Here is a 25,442-nt window from a genome sequence, read left to right as displayed (position 1 = left end):
CACAAGCTACACTCAAGTTACCTGTGAAATCCCTGCGAAAATTTCTCTAGTAGTTTTGGAGATTTGTGTGTTCAAAGAGACAGAAATGACAGTTTTACAGCTTTATTACTAGCATAAATGGATGCGTTAAAATAGCATCACACTATTTTTTTAAATGTTCTCCTAATGTTCATTCCCACAGGCAGTGAACAACACAACATACAAATGATATGTTGCCTTCTGCAAAAAGCATGATGAATCTCTGAAGTAGCACTCCACAGAACTCTCTCCTTTGAGCATGCAAGTAACTACCATGAAGACTTCTTAGACTAATTTACATATTGTTTATCGACTGTTTTGCACATGGATGAAAACCACTAGGCAGAAAAGCGAATTTTTTTAAAGTTTTCTCCACACCTAAGTACATAATTTAGACACATGCAGAAAATATTCATGTTTTGAAGTGCTGCAATTGAAGAAATACCAGCACTCAATTCTGCCTAAAGCAGCTAGCACTTAAGTGTAATGTGGGTGGTTTTCAAGGTGAGTACATTTGAGAAAGGATGGCATCTAATAACACAAAGTACAATACAATTTGGAATATTATTACAAGGGAGACAGGGCAACCAAGAGTACAGGATGACGACATTACCATCAAAGTGAATGGGAACATGACAAACAACAAGCCGGAAGTTGAAAACATTTTGAATAATCATTTTTTAAATGTTGTAGAGAAAATAGGATCTAAATATTCATTAGAAGAAGCAAGGCAGTTAATGGAAGAGGCCTTACCCACACCATTTGATACAACTGAAATTCTTCCCACCTCTCCTTCTGAAATTAGGAAGATAATAAACTCTCTCAAGAATAAAAGCTCACGTGGAATTGATGGCATTTCCAGCAGGATAATAAAAGCTTGTTCCCCAGAGATAAGTGGGATTCTTAGCCACATATGTAATAGCTTTCTGAATCAGGGTATTTTCGCAGATACACTGAAGTATGCCGTTGTTAAACCACTGTATGTATGTATCTGGGGTGTTTTGTAACTGATGGTATCCTTCATTCTATAGAAGACGAAAGGAAATGGGCAAAGAATGCTATACTAACACTGTGTGTGTGTGTGTGTGTGTGTGTGTGTGTGTGTGTGCTGTTTGCTTCAGAAGGCCTTTTACTCTAAAGCTTACTTGTTTAACAGTCTTCTCGATGTGCCTCTTTATGACTCAACATCTCCACTTTATGGTGAGTAGTAATCTATCCTTTTGATAATATTGTCAGAAAGCACATCAGACTAGGTGACTCTGGAAGTATCTACAACTAAGGATACTGTTTTAATGAGAGCAGCAAAAATATCAGTAATTGTGATTCATGAAAGGGTACTGTTGATAAGTTGAAAGTACAGCTTCAATGGGTCATTCAAAAAGGCTACATATTAGATTTAAGGTGTGTATGTACAAGTATATTCTTTTGTAACTAGAATACATTCTTTTTTACTGCAAATTCTTACCTGTATAGAAAACATGATGATTCGGAATGTGTGTATTGCAAACTGATTTGGCACCCACAGCTCATGTAAATCCAAGTGCCTGAAATGTACATAACCATTGCATTATAATACAGTTATCTGATATAGAATTGCTGTAAATATTTATTTCAGTATCTAAATAGGTTAGTTTTGTGCTGCACAGAGAGATATATGTGTCACAAAAATAAAGCACTACCTTAAATTGCTGTGGTAAAAATGTTTACATGTTATTCAGAACATAAAATATTCAAGAATGGGAAACAATAATTTTATACATGCAGCATCATGAAGAAACAATGAAACAGGAATTTACTGCAAAGTAAATATGATTAATAACAAGAAAAATACACAACTTAGGTATGGGATCCTGCAGCCACCTATTATGTGAAGCAGAGCCCACTCTTTCTGTTTATGAGATACAGTAGATTGTAAGTAATTGTACCAAACTGAACATACCAGTATTTTCTTCTGGGAAGCTGTCTAGATTATCCCATATTGCTAGTGTCTGCTAAAAAGCCAGAGAGTGGACGGAAGATGTCAAATTGTCTTATACTGAACATAATAGAAACATATGGAAGAAGAACTACTAGGATTCTTGAAGTATTTATTTGGCTTTATTCATAAACATATTAGCAATGCCAGCCCTTAATTAAGTCCCCAGTAATTACCAGGTTAGTCAAAAATATTGTTTGTATAACTATATCTGTTAATTTCATTATTTAAACAAATCATTCAGTCTAACCTTTGCGGTAGAAGGAACTGTTAAAAAGAAGGAATTTTTCGATGTATTCAGTTAACTGAATGAGCTATGTTTTTACTGTAATTTCCGTAACTTAAGCATTGAACGATGTATAGTTTCTGTGCCTAATATTGTGAGGATACATAAAGGACCAATTTTTGGTCCCGAGACAGTCAGTCGGTCATGGCCAATTTTCAGACATGAAACATGTATCGGCTAGATTAACAACATGCATCAACTTTATAGTGGAATAAATGTAACACAAATAGGGCGTGTGTTAACAATTGATGACGATGTCTGTTTAATATTTTGAAAAACAGTGTCACATATAACACATTACACTGCAAGAACTGTGAACTGGTGGTTAGGTTTTTACTGCTCATAGATGTTCAACAGCAAACTATTGTTGCAGTATGCTAATGTTGCCTACAACCTATTAATGAGGCTTAACAAGATTTACCGAGAGTGACTGGCCATATAATTCAGCAGTATTGGGGGTTGTGAACAATGGAAGTAAAGAACTGAGAGACACAATTGAGCAATTGTCAGCTATATCATTTACAGTGGTCAGTGTTGAACTTCCACCCCCAATTTATCAGCCAGTATAACAATGCAGTACATTGACATCAGCAAGAAAATAAAGCAGGCAAATGTCACAACAGCATACAGTACTTTGCAGAATAGAGGTGTGAAATAAATGCAGTAATGACAGACATAATCAGTAGTGTGGAAACTAAGAACAAATGTTTTCTGATCCACAAACATAGAAACAGTACAATCTGCAGCAGAACACAATCTGAGAAGGAGTGCTGGCTATGCTGTCTCCATACAGAAGAGGGCTCTGGATACGCAGCTTGGTCGATGTTGTGCCTTGTGCACTAGTCTTGTCACCCACTGCAGGTGGCCTCTGGTGGCTACTCTGGGCAGCTGACACTGGCGGACTGGTGCCACAGCTGCTATCTGGGTGTTGCGTACACCATTATAGCAACCTTCCCCTCTTGAGGAAAGGGCACTCTTCTGATGTGCACATTGGGGAGACTGTTGGCACAACTATGGCCTCTGCAGCAGGCGCTGCAATTGATGGAAACGTGTGCAGTGGCTGCCGCTGACCCCCCCCCACCCCCACCCCCCAACTGTGCCAAAGTATCATAAAGGAGGAAAGGCAATAAGGGGGCTGACAGCATCTCAATGTCCGGATCCTCAATACAGGGGGGAAATATGCCAACAGTGAAAGCAGCTTTTTCAGTAGATGCAGGGGCAACAGTCTGGATGATTGACTGATCTCGCCTTGTAACAATAACCAAAACGGCCTTGCTGTGCTGGTACTGTGAATGGCTGAAAGCTAGGGGAAACTACAGCCGTAATTTTCCCCGAGGGCATGAAGCTTTACTGTATGATTAAATGATGATGGCGTCCTCTTGGGTAAAATATTCCGGAGGTAAAATAGTCCCCCATTCGGATCTCCGGGCGGGGACTACTCAAGAGGATGTCGTTATCAGGAGAAAGAAAACTGGCATTCTACGGATCGGAGCGTGGAATGTCAGATCCCTTAATCGGGCAGGTAGGTTAGAAAATTTAAAAAGGGAAATGGAGAGGTTAAAGTTAGATATAGTGGGAATTAGTGCAGTTCGGTGGCAGGAGGAACAAAACTTCTGGTTAGGTCACTACAGGGTTATAAACAGATAATCAAATAGGGTTAATACAAGAGTAGGTTTAATAATGAATAGGAAAATAGGAATGCGGGTAAGCTACTACAAACAGCATAGTGAACGCATTATTGTGGCCAAGATAGATACGAAGCCCACACCTTCTACAGTAGTACAAGTTTATATGCCAACTAGCTCTGCAGATGATGAAGAAATTGATGAAATGTAAGATCAAATCAAAGAAATTATTCAGATAGTGAAGGGAGACGAAAATTTAATAGTCAAGGGTGATGGGAATTCGGTAGTAGGAAAAGGGAGAGAAGGAAACATAGTAGGTGAATATTGACTAGGGCAAAGAAATGAAAGAGGAAGCCACCTGGTAGAATTTTGCACAGAGCACAACTTAATCATAGGTAACACTTGGTTCAAGAATCATAAAAGAAGGCTGTATACATGGAAGAAGACTGGAGATACTGACAGGTTTCAGATAGATTATATAATGGTACGACAGAGATTTAGGAATCAGGTTTTAAATTGTAAGACATTTCCAGGGGCGGATGTGGACTCTGACCACAATATATTGATTATGACCTGTAGATTAAAACTGAAGAAACTGCAAAAAGGTGGAAATTTAAGGAGATGGGACCTGGATAAACTGAAAGAACCAGAGATTGTACAGAGTCTCAGGGAGAGCATAAGGGAGCAATTGACAGGAATGGGGGAAAGCAATACAGTAGAAGAAGAATGGGTAGCTTTGAGGGATGAAGTAGTGAAGGCAGCAGAGGATCAAGTAGGTAAAAAGACAAGGGCTAGTAGAAATCCTTGGGTAACAGAAGAAATATTAAATTTAATTGATGAAAGGAGAAAATATAAAAATGCAGTAAATGAAGCAGGCAAAAAGGAATACAGACGTCTCAAAAATGAGATCAACAGGAAGTGAAAAATGGCTAAGCAGGCACGGCTAGAGGACAAATGTAAGGATGTAAAGGCTTATCTCACTAGGGGTAAGATAGATACTGCCTACAGGAAAATTAAAGAGACCTTTGGAGATAAGAGAACCACTTGTATGAACATCAAGAGCTCAGATGGAAACCCAGTTCTAAGAAAAGAAGGGAAAGCAGAAAGGTAGAAGGAGTATATAGAGGGTCTATACAAGGGCAATGTACTTGAGGACAATATTATGGAAATGGAAGAGGATGTAGATGAAAATGGAATGGGAGATACGATACTGCGTAAAGAGTTTGACAGAGCACTGAAAGACCTGAGTCGAAACAAGGCCCCAGGAGTAGACAACATTCCATTGGAACTACTGACGGCCTTGGGAGAGCCACTCCTGACAAAACTCTACCATCTGGTGAGCAAGATACATGAGACAGGCGAAATACCCTCAGACTTCAAGAAGAATATAATAATTCCAATCCCAAAGAAAGCAGGTGTTGACAGATGAAAAAATTACCGAACTATCAGTTCATCAATAAGACACAGCTGCAAAATACTAATGCGAATTCTTTACAGACGAATGGAAAAACTAGTAGAATCCGACCTCGGGGAAGATCAGTTTGGATTCCGTAGAAATGTTGGAACACGTGAGGCAATACTGACCCTGCGACTTATCTTAGAAGCTACATTAAGGAAGGGCAAACCTACGTTTCTAGCATTTGTAGACTTAGAGAAAGCTTTTGACAATGTTGACTGGAATACTCTCTTTCAAATTCTGAAGGTGGCAGGGTTAAAATACAGGGAGCGAAAAGCTATTTACAATTTGTACATAAACCAGATGGCAGTTATAAGAGTCTAGGGACATGAAAGGGCAGCAGTGGTTGGGAAGGGAGTGAGACAGGCTTGTAGCCTCTCCCCGATGTTATTCAATCTGTATATTGAGCAAGCAGTGAAGGAAACAAAAGAAAAGTTCGGAGTAGGTATTAAAATCCATGGAGAAGAAATAAAAACTTTGAGGTTCGACAATGACATTGTAATTCTGTCAGAGACAGCAAAGGACTTGGAAGAGCAGTTGAATGGAATGGACAGTGTCTTGAAAGGAGGATATAAGATGAACATCAACAAAAGCAAAACGAGGATAATGGAATGTAGTCGAATTAAGTTGGGTGATGTTGAGGGTATTAGATTAGGAAATGAGACAATTAAAGTAGTAAAAGAGTTTTGCTATTTGGGGAGCAAAATAACTGATGACGGTCGAAGTAGAGAGGATATAAAATGTAGACTGGCAATGGCAAGGAAAGCGTTTCTGATGAAGAGAAATTTGTTAACATTGAGTATAGATTTAAATGTCAGGAAGTCGTTTCTGAAAGTATTTGTATGGAGTGTAGCCATGTCTGGAAGTGAAACATGGACAGTAAATAGTTTGGACAAGAAGAGAATAGAAGCTTTCGAAATGTGGTGCTACTGAAGAATGCTGAAGATTAGATGGGTAGATCACATAACTAATGAGGAAGAATTGAATAGGATTGGGGAGAAGAGAAGTTTGTGGCACAACTTGACCAGAAGAAGGGATCGGTTGGTAGGACATGTTCTGAGGCATCAAGGCATCACCAATTTAGTATTGGAGGGCAGCGTGGAGGGTAAAAATCGTAGAGGGAGACCAAGAGATGACTACACTATGCAGATTCAGAAGGATGTAGGTTTCAGTGGGTACTGGGAGATGAAGAGGCTTGCACAGGATAGAGTAGCATGGAGAGCTGCATCAAACCAGTCTCAGGACTGAAGACCACAACAACAACTGAGAAGACTACAACATGCTCTGCGATGTCAATGTTGATACCAGGCAAAAACGTGTCAGTAGTCTAGTGACTTGGTAGAAAAGTCACATTCCATCGTCGGGCGCAAAGGATCACAACTCTGGAGGCCAGCCCATCCGTAGCTAAAACAACAGCATCCAATACTGAAAGACAGTGGAAGCGGGTAAAGTAGTTACAAGAAGGATTAGAACTCCTGCCTGGAGGACTATCTAGCCAACTACGCTAAACCAGGTGAACAACTTGGTGCAAAACTAGATCCGCAGCAACAGCAGCTGCGATCTGGGAGTCCATAATAGGAGTACCCTCCACTGTGTACTGAACCTCAACATCCAAGTGAAAACATGGATCATTCATATCAAAAGCAGGATCCGACCCCATCGGAAGCTGGGGCAGTTCACTGACTTTGGCATGCTGTGCGGTAAGCTGAAAATTTATTTCATAGTTGCAGCAATACATAAACAGGGCCCAATGCTGGAGGCATATGCTGCTTTGGTGAGCAATGAACCAGAATGATTAAAAAATGAAAACAAGGGCTTGCAGTCTGTAATGAGGTGGAACTTAGACCCATAAAAGAATATGTGAAACTTCTTGAGTGCATAGATGATTGCAAGCACTTCTTTTTCAACTTGCGAGTAGCACTGCTGAGGAGTTGAGTGTTTTTGACACATAAGCTATCAGATGTTCGGAACCATATTTGTAGCAAGAATGGCCCCAAGGCCATACTGAGAGATGTCCGTAGCCAAGAACAGGTGATGGCCAGGATGGAAGATTGCCACATACGGAGCAGAATGCAATTTAGATTACATAAGTGCGAATACGCATTTGCAGGCTGGCATCCACTGAAAAACATCCCCGTTGAGTAATTTGTGGATAAGATGGGCCAGTGTGGGTCACCTGGAATGAATTTTTGATATTAGGTATGTTCCCCTAACATAGACTGGAGTCGTTTGACACTGGAAAGGCAAGACAGAGCTGTGACGGCAGCAACATGATAACATAAAGGCAATTGTTCCTATGTGGATGTGGAATAGATGGACGCAGAATGGTCACACTCAATGCTGTGCATGATCTCAGCAGCCCAGCACAAGTAGTACATGAGAAGACAGACATACTGTTAACTCTGCCGTGTATAAGTGTGCAGCCATATCACGTACCTTAACTCGGCAAATGGGTATGTTTTCAACAAGACAAGTATCCACACATATAGTGTAATGACCTGTGGAGCATCCTGGACTGTAAGCACGATGACCACAGAGAGAAGTGTGCCGACGGTGGTGTGTTATTAACAGTGCTTCAAATTTTTTCAAATCGGAAAATTATCCCATAAAATATCCTGACATGATTACTGTACATAAAACAAGCCTTATGAGCACTTTTTATATTTTTTATGAAAAATAATCATGTTGATTTCTGAACAGCTCTATGTATTTCTCCTAATTCAAACACACTTAAATAAAAAAGTTCTTTATGAAAGTTATGTGGATTCAATAGCAAAGTGTTACCTACTGCTCTGAAATAAAAAAAATTCAGTTACACATATTATAAAGTCCCTCATGTTCTGCTATCTGCATGTGAAGGCTAATCTCATGAACTACTATAGGGATTTTGACACTTTTTCCACCAATAGATATAGACCCATTCACAAGCAAGTTTTTTTATACAATGCCAGGCAAGTTGTCCAGCTGTTAACACTTGGTGTTTACCCATGTGAAGTCAGGGCAGTTCGCCAGTTAATACTGATTTTACATTACTGTATTATGATCTTTCTAATAATCTTTCTAATATGGTTTCTCAGAATAGGTTCTGGTTGCAGTTTGGGACCAAAAGTGTTAAATATGTAGCAACATCTGAGAATTTACTGACAGTTCCTGCTATACCATATGATCAGAATTTTAGTCACTAATTTACTTGGTTCAAGTATTTTATCACCAAAACACTATATACTGCTAACTGTAAAATGAACAAGCCATGTAAGTTTAATTTCAATAGTTTAAGTAAAATGTTTTACAACTGAAAGGTTGAAAAAATAGTTAATTTGTAATTATACTGCACTATAAGGATTACAGTATTCATGAATATAATTTTTAACCTTTCCCAACCTAACCCTCCCTACTCTCTGGGAAGCACCTAAGGATTCTGAAAGTCATGAATGTGATGTGTACTTTTGTATGTACCTATCAGCAGAACTACGTATTTTCAATGGAATGAAAAACTGGTCCAAGTTGCAAATTTTTTTATTTTTTATTCATTTGATGACTAGTTTCGAGCCGAGACCCATTTTTGAATCAACAAAACAAAGTCGAAAATGGCAGATAACTGTGTGCACTGTAAATGTTTATTGCACATTTTGTGACATCTTCGGAAATGCCATTTTGGACTTTGTTATGTTGATTTGAAAATGGGCCTTGGCCCGAAACTAGACAGCGAACGAATGAACAAAAAGTAAACAATCTGCAACTTGGACTGGTTTTTCATTGCATTGATTAACACAAGTTGCTGGCCCAAGCTACTCCAGCATACTGGAAGTTCGTAACTACATATTTTGCCTCCTGAAACCAAGCAATTATGTCTCGTAATTTTGAACACAAATATTGTCAGTTGTGAACACACACTTTAAATCATGTATTCCTATGTTGAACTTATTTACAATAGATACTTTTCCAATGGTTGCACTAAAGAAAAAAAACACAGCAAACTGCATGTTTAATTTTACTGTATATGTTACGTGTTTAGGCAGAGGTACTAAGCATACATATACTTCCACAAGAAAGTATATGAAATAGAGTCTAAACATATACCTTAGCACAGGCCTCAGGACGCTGCGAATATGGCCAAAAGAAGCCTTGCCCACCAGTTCTCGCATACACGTCTCTGCAAGTGCAGGTGGGTCACAGTTCTCCTCTTGTGGTGGCTCGGGGGTGTCTGCCTCCTTCGTGTGGTACCTATAACAGCAATAATGTCTTGTCCAGACTGAAACTGAATGAATGCAAATGAGAAAGTATGTCACAAAGATACTGTACCACTACTACAGGTAACAGGGAATTAATGCAGCTTGGAATAACTAAGTGAAAATAATTTCTAGATGTCGCACTGCAATGAGTCTTAAGTTCCTAACATATTAAAGCCAAATATTATGCTACGTAACTCTTCCGATTAACTGAATTTAATGACAAAGTTTTTTTTACATCCCTTGATTTTTATTGACAGTTTTGATCCTAAAATATGCTTTACTTTGCTGAGAAGTGGGAGAGAGTTACTGGAAGTCTGAAGCTGTGAAGTTGACCACAGTTTGCATTTGGATACCTCAGTTCATAATAAATGAAATGGTCCAGCTTCATGCCCCAATCTAGTATGCAGTTTTAATTTGTCACGAAGTTTCACAACTGTGTTTACTGTATTACTGAGTGAAAGGGTTGTTGTAGTTCCAGTTTGACAGTCATTTACAGGAAAGTGAAAACTTTTCTTTATTACAATACAGGACAAGCCTTGTAGCAGTTTTTTCAGTTTTGAAACAAAACCACGAGGGTAATAGCTCATTATGGAGTAATAAGCATTTAATCTAGAAGCACAAATATTGCACAAAAGTTCAGAAGGAAAATTGTGACTGAATATGTGCCTAGCCTACAAACAAACAAAAAACTGCAACATAATGATACTGTGGCAAGATACCAAACTTCTGAAAAAAGAACATTCATAATTTTTATTTTACTTCTACACTGCTTTTTTTAAAAAAAATATAGACTATGGTGACAGAATGTATATAGCATAGCCCAATGTCTACATTCATTAGGAAACTGACAGTTTGGATGTGGCTTTGAAAATCCACCAAATATGAATATGAAAGCTTAGTTCTGTTGACATACTGAAGCCTGATGTCTAGATTAGTTTCACGAGTTGTGAGTTAGAGAACTAAATAATGTAATGTCATGAATTTAATTATAATTCATGTTGGACATGGATTTTATGCAATACAGAATTTCAATCTGCAGCTTTTTGATGACACTGTGGATCAAGCAGATAGGTGGTACCAGTAAGTTCAGTATCTCTACTGCATCTCACTGTAAATTTATGTGTATATGTTTCTGTATACCAGGCAGATATTTTCACTCTATACCATGAGTGCATATGTCGCACATGTAGTGAGAATCATTTGGGTTGTTTGTTGCCAATAACCTTATGTTCTTTATTGATGAGAGAAGGGCTATCTAGATTCAGTCCAGAGGGAACAAAACAGACAAGTACACCAGATGACACTTATATAGCATAATGGAAAGTGAGAAAAGGTACGGAACTAGTAACATTAGACAGAAAAAACTGTAAAATTGTTATGGATGGGACAGAGGGTATTAACAAAATGGGCTCAAGACTGTTTACATGACAGAAAGCAGAACTGGAGAAAAGGTTGTCACCAGCAACTACCAGTACTCTTTTTGACTGCAGAGATATAACATAATATAATACGATTTAGCACTGTAAACAAATTGTTCGAAATTGGAATGAAAGATATGCATATAGGAGAGTAAATAACAGAACAACTTCATTGTCGAAACTGTTCAGTATCTCCTGTTTTGCAAAAAACATGATAAGGGATGACTAGGATTTGCAGTTCTGTTAATGAAGAGGTCATTACAGATAGCGCACATGGCTAGATTGGAAAACAATGGAAAATGAAACCATGAGTGGTCTTTCTGAACAGAAACATTACAGAATTCCTGTTAAGCAGTTAAAGGTGGCAAGGAAAACATAAATCTCAACAAATAGCTAGGGATTCACAACCTAAGAAATGTGCTTTTCTGGAGGCCAAGCTACTGGTATCATGTCTATAATTGAGCAGGTTCACTATAAAATGTTGCTATTCAGCAGGATAGAGTCTAACTCTTGGAGTGTTAGAATGATTATCTCTGAATGAAAATACACCAATCTAAAATTTTTATTAACATCTCGTTATTAAGCATTTTGGGATATCCTCATCATCAGAACTGTAGTAAAAATATACAATATAATACAAGAAATAAAATTTAAAGATACATATTTCAACACACAGTGAAGTTGACCAATGCACCTATCAAAAACCAATACAGTTGTTTGTGACCACCCACTACATTTCGGCAGACCATCAGTGCCCTAACTGACACAAACAAAAAAGTACAGCATGGCACAAAGTAAGCAATTTTGTCAGTAGGTGATATTTTTTACAGAATGCTGGCTACTGTTTTATGAAATGCCTTATAGAAACTACAATTATTTAACTAATACACAAACGAAATTTTGTTAGTAAAAGAATATATTTTTTATGATAAATGAAGCACACTGCAATAAAGCTGCAGCTGTTACACTTCAAGTTGCTGGATTTTAAACATAGGAAGTTACAGGATGTTAAAAGCAATGTTGTGTGGCACAAGAAAACTACAAGTAATCTGTAAATAAAGATTGTATGCAGACAATAGTATAAGTAGTAAAATAATAAAAAGACTGGAAATGTACTTTAAAAAATTTAAACAGTAATGGAGTAAGAGCATCTTATTATAAAATTACATTTATGATATTTTAATATTGTGTCTGTTACATACTATTGTTTTATATACAAACTATTTGTAATTTTCTCGTGTTACGTATCACTGCTTCTAATGTTGAGTCACTTCCTATATTCAAAATCTAGCACCTTTATAATGTAACAGCTGCGGCTTTATTACATTATGCATCTTTTGTTATTAAAAAAAATCTGTCCTGTTATTAACTAGTCGAATAATTCAAATTTCAAGCAATGGAAACTTTATGGCAAGTAGCAATTTATCTTTTACTACATTTTTGATTCAAATTTCAATAAGCCTTGTCAGAGAACAGTAGCCTGTCACAAGTGTACCACATAAATGTGACCTACTAACAAAATTGTGCACGTTGTGCTGCTGGTGTCAGTTTGAGCACTGATGATCAAACTGAATTATGTAAGGGGCACCATACAACTGTATTTGTTTTTGACGGGCACATTTGTCAGCTTCAAAAAAATGGTTCAAATGGCTCTGAGCACTATGGGACTCAACTGCTGTGGTCATTAGTCCCCTAGAACTTAGAACTACTTAAACCTAACTAACCTAAGGACATCACAGACATCCATGCCCGAGGCAGGATTCGAACCTGCGACCGTAGCAGTCGCACGGTTCCGGACTGCGCGCCTAGAACCGCGAGACCACCGCGGCCGGCCTTGTCAGCTTCACTGCGCTGTTGAAATATCTATCTCTAAATGGCATGTCTTGCCTTATATTGTATGTTTATGCACAGGTCTGATGATGGGTTATCCTGAAATGATGAGATGTTAATAAAAATTATGCTGATCACCAAGGCTAGTGTAATTCCATTCATTGCTAAATATGGTTGCAGATCTCTTCGGAGACTTTTTGTTGGAAGTGGTGAAAAAGCAATGATTACTCAATTCAAAATAAGCTATGGTTTTCACAAGATGCTTGTGCTGAGGATGAAAAAATACTTTTGAAAGATTCTTTTATTGCAGGGAATAAAATGAACAAATTTCAAAAAACAGTTGATGTGTTAAACTATGAGTGTTCAAATAAAGGAAGTTGTACTATACCTAATAAGAAGCCTCTTCTCTAAGGTTCTGTAATATGATTATTCTTAGAACAACTATATAAGTTTTCCAAACACTTAAAACACAATTAAACTTCTTGACTAGTTGAAACAGTACACCAGACTGAGATCCCAATTCAGTACCTTGATTCACAGGTCGATGCTCTTATGGACTGAACTAATGAAGTACAGCTTTTAACACAGCTCAAACACCCAAGCTGCCAGAGCTTCTCCCCTACTTTCAAATTCCGCAGGTGGTCTCCAGTATGTCTTGCTCTGAAAACAATCTGCAGGCTCTGCATAATTCATTCTGCCATATTCCTCTCCTCTTTTCCAAGTTGCTAGTCAAGCATTGTAGGTTCTAAGAAATGTAAAAACGCAGTATGTGCAGGTGTAAAATTTCAAATGGGCCATAAGGTGCCCACAATAACATGAATACAGAGGTCTGAGATTGGGACATGGTCCAGTATCCAGCTATAAAAAGGAAGAAAGAATAGGGTTTAATGTCCTGTCAACATGAGGCAGAGGTCTGAGATTGGGACCTGGTCCAGTACCCAGCTATAAAAAGGAAGAAAGAATAGGGTTTAATGTCCTGTCAACATGAGGTCATTAGAGATGGAGCACAAGCTCAGATTGTTTCTAGTATGGCAATGGAAATCATCCTTGCCATTTCCAAGGAACCGTCCCTGAATTTTCCTGGAGCAATTTAGGGAAATCGTGGAAAACCTAAATCTGGATGACTGGATGCTGATTTTAACTGTTGTCCTCCCGTATGCGAGTCCAGTAACCAATATGCCACCTTGCTCAGTGTCCAGTTTTAATCTATCATGAAGTTTTGCTATAGTGTACACAGAAATAATGAAGCATTTGACACTAGCAGTGACTTTGACTCATGACGTCATCACGATTGTGGACCCAAACACCTCAAACCATAGCAGACATACAACAATGACAACAACAATTTTGCAATAGACGATATATTCAAAATGATTTGGGAGTTTTAGGCGAGAGACAGAATTACCAGAAAAAAAAACCTTAACCCCATGTTACATAAATCCTCAAGAAATGCCATAATATTGTTATCATCACATTCAAGTAATCTAAATGGGTAAACTGACAAGTTAAATAAAATCTGCTAGGAGTGATAAACTCAATTTACCCAATAGGTAAAATGAAGCCTCTGACATTCACATCCAAAAAACTTGCCATTTATAGAAGTACAATAATTATAATTACGTCCAGTTTACATACAAAGCTAAAATACACCCCACAATATCCACATCTAAACAATGTTTACTGATACAGCAAATAACACAACCATATAAACACATATGTGGTGCAAATAATTTATGTGGCTAAAATAAATCCATGATCTCTGCAAAATACATATTAATACAATGAAAATAAAAAATGCTGTCTTACAAAAAATCGAGACCAGTAAAAAAAATAAAATAAATACTATTCAGTAACACAAAAACAGAACACAACCCAAAAACAAAAATACCAGCACAACCTACTTTCCTCCAAACAACTAGTGCTCCATTCAGCACCCATCAACACCAATAAAACTAAAATTAAAGACTGATTCACCAATTTTAACAACTGAGGGTCCACTTATCTGTTTCCTATACTTAATTCTAAACACACATATCTATGAAAATGAAAGCAATCAATAACAGAGAGTTCACTAATCCCTGTCTTCTGGGCACACAGCCAACAACTTTCATGTTGTTACAATTAAACACTTGTGAGTGTCATCTCAATTAACACACCAGCTACAAAAGGCCCTCTCCTCACATGCCATATTACACACACACACACACACACACACTCACTCTCTCTCTCTCTCTCTCTCTCTCTCTCTCTCTCTCTCTCTCTCTCCCCCCCCCCCCCCCCTCCCTCCACTGATATATGACTTCATACAACACAACATATGTGTGCCAAGCATCAAAGTCAATTCCCAGTGCTAAAAGTTATGGATGAATTATGAGCAATAACAATAATAGTGAGTACAATACCTTGTATTGCAAATTGCCAGTCTAGATTTTTCCTCGTGGTATCACCAAATAAAACTGTTGTTGTGTGTGGTGGAGCAAGTACACCACTTTCATTCCCTTCTCACCGTTGTGACACTTAAAATAATTCACCAGAACAACATAATTTTGGAGGAAACTGATCGTACTTAGTATAGTGACCATCACCAGGTTTAATATGACTAAAAGTGGATCTGTAGCATATTATCTTACAGAACAAGCTTCAGAAATAACACAAGCAACAACTCTCCTGGTGTTACAATCAAACACTTGAGAGTGCCATCTCAAGTAACACACCAGCTAGAAAAGCCCATCTTCTCACATGCTGTGTTCCTCACACAGTACCTATCTATGACTTCATACACCACAACATACATTCATCAAGGATCAAAGTCAATGCCCTGCACTAAAAGTCCTATGTGACCTGTATAAAACCCATTGATGGGAGAAGATTCAATCATGCCACAACATCTTTCAAGAGCAACAAATAGGATGAACATGAGTGATGTAGCGAGAAGTTGTGGGGTCTCAAATGAACAGAAGTGTACTTGCTTAATTGAATATGATGACAGTGCGGAAAAAAAATTGGAGGCTGGTGAAATTAATGAAACCAAATGACTATTTACAAGCTGCAAATAATTACTGAAAACATAAATTAAAGTGTCATTGACCAAAAGGTTTGTTTGAACATCACAGATAACATATTTATTGTACCATAAAGTCTTCGCGTTCTTGAAACCTTTTCAGTATACGAAAAGTATTTAAAAAAATTCAGGATGGAATGTAACAAAATTAAGAGAAGGAAAGTTGCTACTCACCATTAGCAGAGATGGTGTGTCGCACATAGGAACAACAAAAAGATTTTTGCACTTAAAGCTTTCGGCCAATGACCTTTGTCAACAACAGACACACATATGTGTGCACACACACTCATGCAAACTGTGTGTGTGTGTGTGTATGTATGTGTGTGCGCGCGCGCGCGCTAGCATGCACGTGTGTCTATTGTTGACAAAGGCCACTGGTCGAAAGCTGTAAGTGTGAAAATCCTCTTGTTGTGCCTATCTGCGACTCAGCAACTCTGCTATATAGTGAGTAGCAACTTTCCTTCTCATTATATTGTAAAAGTACAAAGATTCTGTTTTAATTTCTGATACCATCGATACACTATTTCACTACAAATATTGACTTTCTTGGATTCTTCTGCTGCTACTATTAGAAGAATTAAGTATGTTTACACAATAAGAGCACAAAACTGTTACACGGTCTTCTATTACTTATTTACTTTATAAATTACGTGTTCTCTTTCAAGTCTGAAGAAGGCTTTGTAAGCCAAAACCTAGATTGTAATACAAATAGAGTACAGTAGGGTATTATACTGTTTTGTATTCATAAAGCATACTATTAGCAATTCATGCTGTAGTTACTACATACATTTTATCAGTTTTATCGAAGTAGTCAGATACAATGATCAAATCTTGAAGTGTAGCAAATCTAATGGCAAGAAGTATACAATGCAATATGACCTGTGTGTTTATTTGTCGGATCACTAATTCTATGTGGAATGCTGATAGATACAGAGCAGCAGTATCACTGATTACGCAGATACAAACCGAGAATTCTGCATGTTGTAGAGCAATGACGGCACAATTTTATCCATATGTACTGGTTCCCATATATTCTCCACCAAATCATCAGAAACAGTTTTCCGAACAACACCCTACAAGGGAACAACATTAGATCACTCTTTAGCCACAGAGATTCATGTGCTAGAACACATACATTACATACACATACCTGAAGCCCCTTGATGCCAGCAGCACGAATTTTGTCTCTCATATCTGGTACATTATGGTTGCTATGACACATTGAAGAAAATTTCGACACAAAGAAATCATAGCGTCTGTGGTATGATGGTGTATCCTCTTCAATATTGGCGAACCTAACAAACTAAATATTTTGTTGCATTAAAAGCAAATATTTATTGTAAGACCAATTAATCTAACACATTTTGTTTCAATTTAAAATCTATAAAAAAATATACTTACTGATTGTGTTGCAAGAATCTGAAGCTGTGGTTCTGTTGATTCAAGTAGCTTTTGTACCATCTTCAAAAAACTTTCAACAAATAAATTAAGTGTCTGTGCATGGCAAGCAACTAGGAGTTGGTCCATTGCTTCCATTGCTATTACAACGAACCTGAATAAGGTAAAAGAAAACACATTAATAAAATGTAGTCCTTTACAACTGTTAATGCGACAACAGGCCCATTTTTCTTTCTATGAAACTGCAGCTGTAACTGTTTAAAAACGATGAGTTACCAGTGCAGCACACCTGAGACCAAGGATGCTGGCTTTGACCAACGACATAGGAAACACATGACAAATGTTGTAAAATCTTGACAAATGTTGTAAACATCATGGTGACTATAATATGATATCAGTGGCGATTTTTTTCAAATGGCCTAAGCTAAGGTCAGTCTGTCATCACTAGTAGGCCTTCTGTTTTCATATTTGTTGACTTCACTAGCTAACAAACAACATTCGCCTTCCAATCTAACCAAGATCTTGGGGCAAAATACAGATCAGCCTGTCACCACAACCAGATTTTTGCCTCCCACACTTGTTGACTTTGCCATCTATCAACCATAGTGTGAAAATACACACCAAAAGGTGACACCACAGAAGTCATTAACAGTATGTCACTGGTCAAAGCTGAAGAGTAGTATGAAATACTCCTCTTGACTCATCACACCTTACATATCACTTCCAATCTGTTTTTGTAAGTTCTTAGTTATAACAGATTATGCAGATCTACATTTAAACCAATAGGACAAAGGTGTCAATATATCAATAGGACAAAGGTGTCAAGAAATAGAATCGCTAGCACACTTTCACCCAACCAGGCCCTACTGGCATAATATTCACGAGCCAATTTTGATAAATTCAGGTTTGGAGGCTCAAAGATGAGTACCCGCTCATAGTCTGTAGGCTACTAAGTTGGTGTAAAAAGTAGGATCCATCATTCAGCTCTTTTATAAAAACAATGAAAAACAAACCCTTTCCATGCTGTGCTTCATAACTTTGTACAGGGAAACAGTACACTCAGCGTGTGCACAGTAACTCTTCAGCCCTAGTATTAAGTACAAATAATAGTGAAAAGCAGTTGGCATTGCAATTAGTTTTTCTTACCTTCACTTAAAGACTAACCATTCCATTGGAAAAAGAAAGATTAAATTTGACAAACTTCAAAGTTCTGGGGGTGTATGTAGACAATTGAACCTCAACTTGATTTTTTTGCTGAAATGTTTACGTATCTAGTAGTAATCTTAGGTGCAAAGAAGAATGTCCATGCATCTCTAGTTTCTAATACTAACATCTCCCTAATGAACAGAATTTCAATAGATGTAAATGGGAGAAGCTCATGAAAATTTTTTATGGGAACAGCGCCATGTTAGGCAATATAAGGCTTTCAAATATGATGAAAACTGGTACACTGAACTCATTTTCCAGGTATCATATAAATTTAAACGTGTTGAGATAAAAATGTATGTCTCCTGCTGAATCACAATCCCTTTCATGGTCCAGCAGGAAAGGTTCTGTCTGTGCCCCTTTCTCCAATGTTATATGTATAGTGCATGTCCCTTGTTACAAAGTCAATGCACAGTTGAATAAACTTGACAATAAGTGGTTTGATAAAGTGTATCTCTCACCTTTAAGTGAACTTGTTTTGTTTTTGGATCAAGATGTCAAGGAAAACAAAAGTTGTATGCAAGGTACAAGAGTTTTAAAAATGCAATTTCCTTCTTTATATTTGAATTTATTTATGAAACCTGTTTTTTGTAGAATTTTTTATGTCTATATATTCAGTATCTGTATAAAGAGTTGTTAATGTCAGTCATTACTGCTCGCATCTTTTCTTTTGTCTCATTGAAGTTTTCTTTTTCATTCACAGTAACGGAATAAGGGTATATCACTAGATTTATGCACCCAAGGTGTCTCTTGTAATTCTTTGCACTGCAAAGACATTTAACAGTGAAATAAAACATACACATCAAGAAAAATTATTGATAACTGTTTTCAGCTCTGATTTGTTTACAGTCCCGACCTACAGGTCAACAACAAAGATTTTCAGAACCTTTTTTCAAGGTATACACATGGTTTTTATACCGTTCCCTAGTGTTGAATGTGGATGTGGTACTTTTATTTTTTTCCAATGAATAAAGTGAATTAGGATACTCTTCTTTGCAAGATATGTGCTAATTTAAGGGAAAAAAAAAAAAAAAAAAAAAAAAAAAAAAAAAAAAAAAAACCCTGAGATTTAACTGTCTACATACAAACCCAGGCTTTTGCAATTTGTCAAGTTTGACCTCTTTTTTTTTTGTTTTGTTTTGGAATTGTCTTTAAGAGATGGTAAGAAATACTAATTTCAATGCCAACTGTTTTTGATTGTTATTTATACTTAATACTAGGGCAAAAAATTTGCAGTGCACAAGCTGAGTCTGTACTGTTTTCATGTGCAAAGTTATGACTTCTTTTTATTTCTCTTAAAAAACAAAAAGAAACACAAATTTAATACACAGCATGGAAAATGTGTGTTTGTCAACATTTTTAATAGAAAAGCTGAATGATGGATCCTACTTTTTATATCAACTTAGTAGCCTACGTACTAGATGTAGCTATAAGACAGTAAGGTCTGTATATTAACTCATTACTGAATAAAAGTTCTCTGAAAGTAGGAAAATTGGTGCCTCACTAATGAGCAGCTACACATCGTTGAGCCTTCAAATCTGAATTTATCAATTGTGGTTGATGTGAGGATGATGCTGTAATTGCAGTTTTACTATTAAGATATGTATGTCTCCATGTACCAAATATGACTAAGTTCTGAAGTGGTCACTTTATTACCCCAGTGGGATTACGTGGAACGACCTGTACTCACACACCTTGTACAAGTCTCTTCAGGTAATATGGGATTCTTATACTCACAAATCAATATATTTACTTAATAATGATATTTGTAGTTAATAATAAGAGTGATTTGGGATCAACTGTGAAATTTGCATCCACGATTCCATAAGAGGAAAAGAAATGTCTATATAGACTATGCAGTCCATGTCTATGGTTCAAAACAAAATTTTATATTCTGGTGCAAAAGTGTATAAGAAGCTGTCAGTAGGCAACAGTCACTAAATTGGAAATGTTTATGTATTCAAAAACAACAGCACTCCACCTATAATTTATCAGAATATTCTGATATGGGTATGCAAATTCTGATTAACACTAACTTATACATATACATTTCACTAGCAGGTATATTCCTCTATCATCATTAAGGCAGGAAATGCTAGACAAAAACAGCAACTGAGGAAAAAAATGCCTTTTTTATAAATAATTGGTTTCAACAAATTAGGATTAATTCACTCAACTATCAGTTTAGGTTGATTAGCACAACTCATAATTTGTTGCAAGTGTACATTATAGAAGAAGGCTGTCTGTTTTTATGGTGTCTTCTGACCATGAGTGAATGATTATATGTTTTCATACTTGCATTGTTTGCTGTTCCACTGTTATTTCTACATGCAAACTTGCCAGTTTCTAACATGTTACATTTGTCATTCGCTACAAATTATGAACAACACACACAAAAATTGAAGATAAATTAGAACCCCGAGTCAATCATTTTATCATTACAGCCTGTACTCTTACGAAGTATTTTGTGTTTTTCTAGATATAAAGCTAGCTGTTGTTATTTTATGATTGTAATGTAATACTCACCTGGCAACAGAGATTGAACATAGACCTATACTGCAACGCGATCACTTGATCATAATAGTTTGGTAAGGGAGACTTTTTAGTAAAGCTGAACTATGGAACTGCAGTATTAAACTAATACAGGAATGTAACAGACATATTAGTTTGAAATCCTGGATTTCTGTTCTACGAATAATCTCATTCTAATATGACTGTATAACTTCCGTTTGTACATAAAAAGATTTGTTTATATCGTATCTTGTAGATACACAGACGCGGAAATTAAATGTCAACATGTTATAAACTTACCCTGTTCGTCGTCTGTGGATATCCCTGCTTGCTCTCTGGAACAGGTATTCCCCTATTCTATCCAGCTTTTCAGGTGACGACAGAGAGTAAAATGTTAATTTCTCCATGTTGTTTTTCACTAGTCCATCCTTCAAGTTGATTCGAACAAAACAGGAAAAATTAATATCTTATCGCGTCTTATCTCATATTTTAGTCAGTAAGTGACACGAGAAACAAAATGTTTAGCTACCTGTGGAAGAGCTGGAAAAATATTGTCTACTAATCTCTTGTACCGTGGCCTCAAAGCAGAGCAACACACGCAACAACCTGAAAAACATTCAGAATAAAGCCGATAACGCTGATTATAGTAATAGAAGTAAAAGCCGGGTGTGAGTATTGCCTAAAGTAATGCAGGCAATCTATAAACACTTGGACTTATATAGTTAATGCGATATTAACAATTATACGTCAGAACTCTGCTTCTCAATTCAATGAAACACTGAATAACCATTATACTAAGGGTTTACAGGTTCATCTTATTTATCCCTTGCGACCGGGATGTACAAATCGTTTTCAAGTTAACGCTTATCTCACGTATTAAAGATTAGTACCCCAATTCATTATTATTTTCTCTTCCTAATATACGGACAGAACAAAGTATTAGACACTTCACTACACAACAATAACAACTACAAACTGTCAACAGGTAACAGCTGATCTGCGGCAGTACTACCAACATGAAATATTCTAAGATTAAGAAACAATGCACAATGCGATATAATATATTTTTAAACTATTCTTGACTTTTCCGAAAATAACAAAAAAATTAAACTAACATCCTGGATCCGTGCACTTCTGTATCACTGAGTCTACCACATCCGGTAACTCAGTATCGAAACAACACTTCATCAGACTCATTTCTTCCAGTTGTTTACGGCTTCGAAATAGCTACCGGTACGTACACAAGAAGAAGACGGACTCCTGTAAAATTTTCTACTGCTGAAAAATTTTTGAATTTCAATAACTGCATTACACCAGTTTATTGTGACCTAATTTTCACGAAGTAATTAGGAGATAACTAGTTAACACTTCACAGCCTATATAATCTCGTAATTATTGCACTTTTCAGGTACTACAGTATTTACTAATCGCCCGGTGGAAGAAGCAAAAGACGGAGACCGTCCCTTGCTTCTCCGCCGTAGCCTGTAACACTACTGGGGCTTCGGTACTCCGAGATCGGGGTGCTACTACTCATGTCACAAACATCGAGAGTTAACGATGACCAATCTTAATACTGTTTGTAGAAATAATAACTAAATTTTTAATATGTAGCTGTTATAGGCATAGTAGAACAAATGCTCTTCTACCACTGGTTTTGCCACAAATACTGGAAACCTTAGTTTCCAAAAGCAGTGTGGTCTGCGCGCGCTTCTACTGCGCAAAATCGATTGGACTATAAATACAGAACAATCCAGACTCTGCGAAGGAAAACATCGTCGCGTGTGAGTTTTAAGGTATTCCGAAGTTGCTTCGTACACGTAACACGAATTTGTCAAAAGCATTTTCAATCAAACATGTTTTAAGAACCGCTACTGGACGAAGGATCTGTGAATAGAGAATTGCTTTCTACATACCGCTCACGTAGGAACAACGAAGGAAAGATAGACGAATTACAGAGCACGCAGATGCATTTATGCAACATTCTTCCCGCGCTCTATTCGCGAATGGAATGGGAAGAAAACCTGCTCTCAAATTTTGTCGGCGACATTGATTAATAGTGTGCCTCCGGGTGTCGGTTGTAGAAATATTGTGCAGTAAATAGAAACAACACCTCAGTAGGATACCCAGAAGCACACTATTAATAAAACCTAATATGTTGTACAATGGGAAGTAGTTTGCAGAGTATATATGTAGATGCAGAAGAAATTATAGAACGAGTTATGGTAGCAGTTAGCAACCGACAAAGGTGTAAGGACAATCAAATGAAAGACAGATGGAGATAAGTAACTAAACTGTTTATTACTGCAAAAGTAATCGTCACGACTGTTAGTACATTTTATCTTACTGTGATTCGGGACGGTCAATTCCTTTACGGAAAAGTGTTCGCGCTTGCCTACGGAACAATGATTTTATCCAGGCGTCTCTTCGTCCGCAGTAAATCAACGGCCACGAACGTCTTTCTTCTCGACTCCAAAAACATGGAAATCGCATGGGGAGAGGTCAGGACTTTACGAAGGATGTGTAAGGACTTCTCAGCGAAACTTCTGCACTGTAGTCGAAACAACCCTGGCAACACGTGGACCCGCAAGCATTTTTCTATGAAGGCATTGAAGGCCTTGTCTCATAGTGCGATAAATTTATCAAGTTACGTCGATTACTTTTGAAATAATAAACAGTTTGCTTATGTTTTCCACCTGTCTCGTTTTTATTTGAGTGTCCCTTTCATGTCTAGCACTGTTTTGATCATTACCTCGAGAAAATGTGTCGCGTGTGAGTTTTAAGGCATTCAGAAGTAGCTTTGTGTATGCAACAGATAATTATAAGAAAGAGTTTCAGTCAAAAACGTTTTAATAATCAGTATTAAACGAGGGATCTAGGAATATACTGCAGCATACGTAGGCTGCATTCCAGTAACACTTGATTTTATGGCGTTTTGTACATGATAAGACATGGACAGACCAACGGTAGTTAAATATTTAAAGTAAATAAATACCTCCACTTCTTTTAAAAAGGTTTCTGGTAGATTCTTAACCTCTCATATGTGATTCTTGAGCGTTTTCTTTTAGTTTAACTGTTTAATACACTTATCCATTGCGATTTACAAAACCTTGCAGTCTGCCGAACAGATGACGTTACACACTCTTCAACTGTGAGACATGAAAGCCGATCTGATTCTTTCGGTATCGATACGAATACTGGGCGATTCATGATTTTCGGAAAGCGTGCGCTAAACGACCTCTATACACTACGAACGCTAAACAGATCAAACAGAAACAGATGAACGAAAAGACAGATTCAGATCAACATGCACAAATTGTGGAAACTGCGTATAAGCACCATCATTACATTAATTAAAAATTATGATAGCAGAGTTTATGATATACTAACAATAAATTATTCCATTACTAATGTAAACTTGAATCTACGCACTCATTATATGACATGTTCAGCATCCTCGTATAACATATCGTCTTTTCTTTGTTCTTCCCAAAGTTCTTCCATCCTTTGTTCAAAACATATGTCATCCGAATATTTTTTTTTAACTTTATTTCTTTTGATTCGCGCTCCACAATTTTCCACATTTACAGATATATTTTGCGAGGCATCGTAACTATGTACGTGGTAGAGGGTATTTGAGGTGTCACTAGCGTTTCCTATCTTTCTTTTGCATTCGAGAATGGTGTACCAAAAGAACGACTGTTTTGAAAAGCCTGCGCATGAGCTCCAATATCTCTGATTAATTCTCCTTGGTCCTTGCACGATATTTACGTTAGTGGGAGAAGTATGTTTTGGAACGTGCGCTTGGTTTCAGATCCAAATATCGTCGTGATGCACAGCTACCCTACTGCGGTGTTTGCCACTGGACGGTCTCAGTGACGCTCTCACTCTCATTAAACGTATCCATGGCGAAATGTGCTGCTCTTCTTTGAATTGTCTCTACGTTCTTTGATAACCATTACCTAATAAGGGTCGCAGACCAACGAGCAATCCTCGACACTAGTTCGAAAGAGATTTTGTAAACTACCTTTTCCCACGGTTAATTACATTTCCTTTGAATTCTGCCGTCTGCGACTGTACCTAGCGGTTTTATGGTGCTCAGTTGCTCTTCTAAACGGTGTGCGGACATTTGCCACGATGTTACCTGCTCTGAAGGGTTTGGTCCCTTGTCTCCCCCTCCTCCTCCTCCACCTTTCCGCTGGTTTACTTAACATAGGACCAGAATCTCTTTGGATTTTCCGCCACATTTCTAGAGACAGTTTCGTTGTAGAAACTATTAAATGCATCTCGCATTGAAATCCCCACCAAATTTCGAGCCCCAGTAAAACTTCGCCAATATTGGAAATTTTGCGTTCGTCTAAATTATACTTGCCTTTTTCGGTGCCCCTGCAGTAGCTTTCTGTAGTGTGCTGTCTACCATGGGGGATCA

General features: G+C 37.4%; 1 protein-coding gene across 5 annotated transcripts in view; it reads right to left on the bottom strand.

Annotated features, from left to right (window-relative positions):
• LOC126278110 (protein EFR3 homolog cmp44E) overlaps nucleotides 1–24,899 on the bottom strand; it is a 96,592-nt gene extending 71,693 nt beyond the window's left edge. Inside the window, exons 1-8 of one of the 5 annotated variants that reach the window (XM_049977988.1) lie at nucleotides 24,446–24,899; nucleotides 21,546–21,622; nucleotides 21,317–21,444; nucleotides 17,303–17,453; nucleotides 17,052–17,204; nucleotides 16,868–16,974; nucleotides 9,441–9,584; nucleotides 1,484–1,562 (exon numbers count right to left, since the gene is read on the bottom strand). In XM_049977988.1, coding sequence (XP_049833945.1) covers nucleotides 1,484–1,562; nucleotides 9,441–9,584; nucleotides 16,868–16,974; nucleotides 17,052–17,204; nucleotides 17,303–17,453; nucleotides 21,317–21,444; nucleotides 21,546–21,622; nucleotides 24,446–24,449 — 843 coding nt within the window. In that variant the 5' untranslated portion in view covers nucleotides 24,450–24,899. Of the gene's footprint in view, nucleotides 1–1,483; nucleotides 1,563–9,440; nucleotides 9,585–16,867; nucleotides 16,975–17,051; nucleotides 17,205–17,302; nucleotides 17,454–21,316; nucleotides 21,445–21,545; nucleotides 21,623–21,906; nucleotides 22,024–22,131; nucleotides 22,712–24,445 lie in introns of those variants that run through there. The other 4 variants (XM_049977991.1, XM_049977989.1, XM_049977986.1 and 1 more) reach the window with 4 other exon arrangements.
• Between the last annotated feature and the right edge of the window lie 543 nt (nucleotides 24,900–25,442).

The sequence above is a fragment of the Schistocerca gregaria genome, chromosome 6 (genome assembly GCF_023897955.1).
Source record: "Schistocerca gregaria isolate iqSchGreg1 chromosome 6, iqSchGreg1.2, whole genome shotgun sequence".
Classification (NCBI taxonomy): domain Eukaryota; kingdom Metazoa; phylum Arthropoda; class Insecta; order Orthoptera; family Acrididae; genus Schistocerca; species Schistocerca gregaria.
Note: the sequence above shows the minus strand (reverse complement) of the source record. Positions and strands in the feature narration are given on the sequence as shown.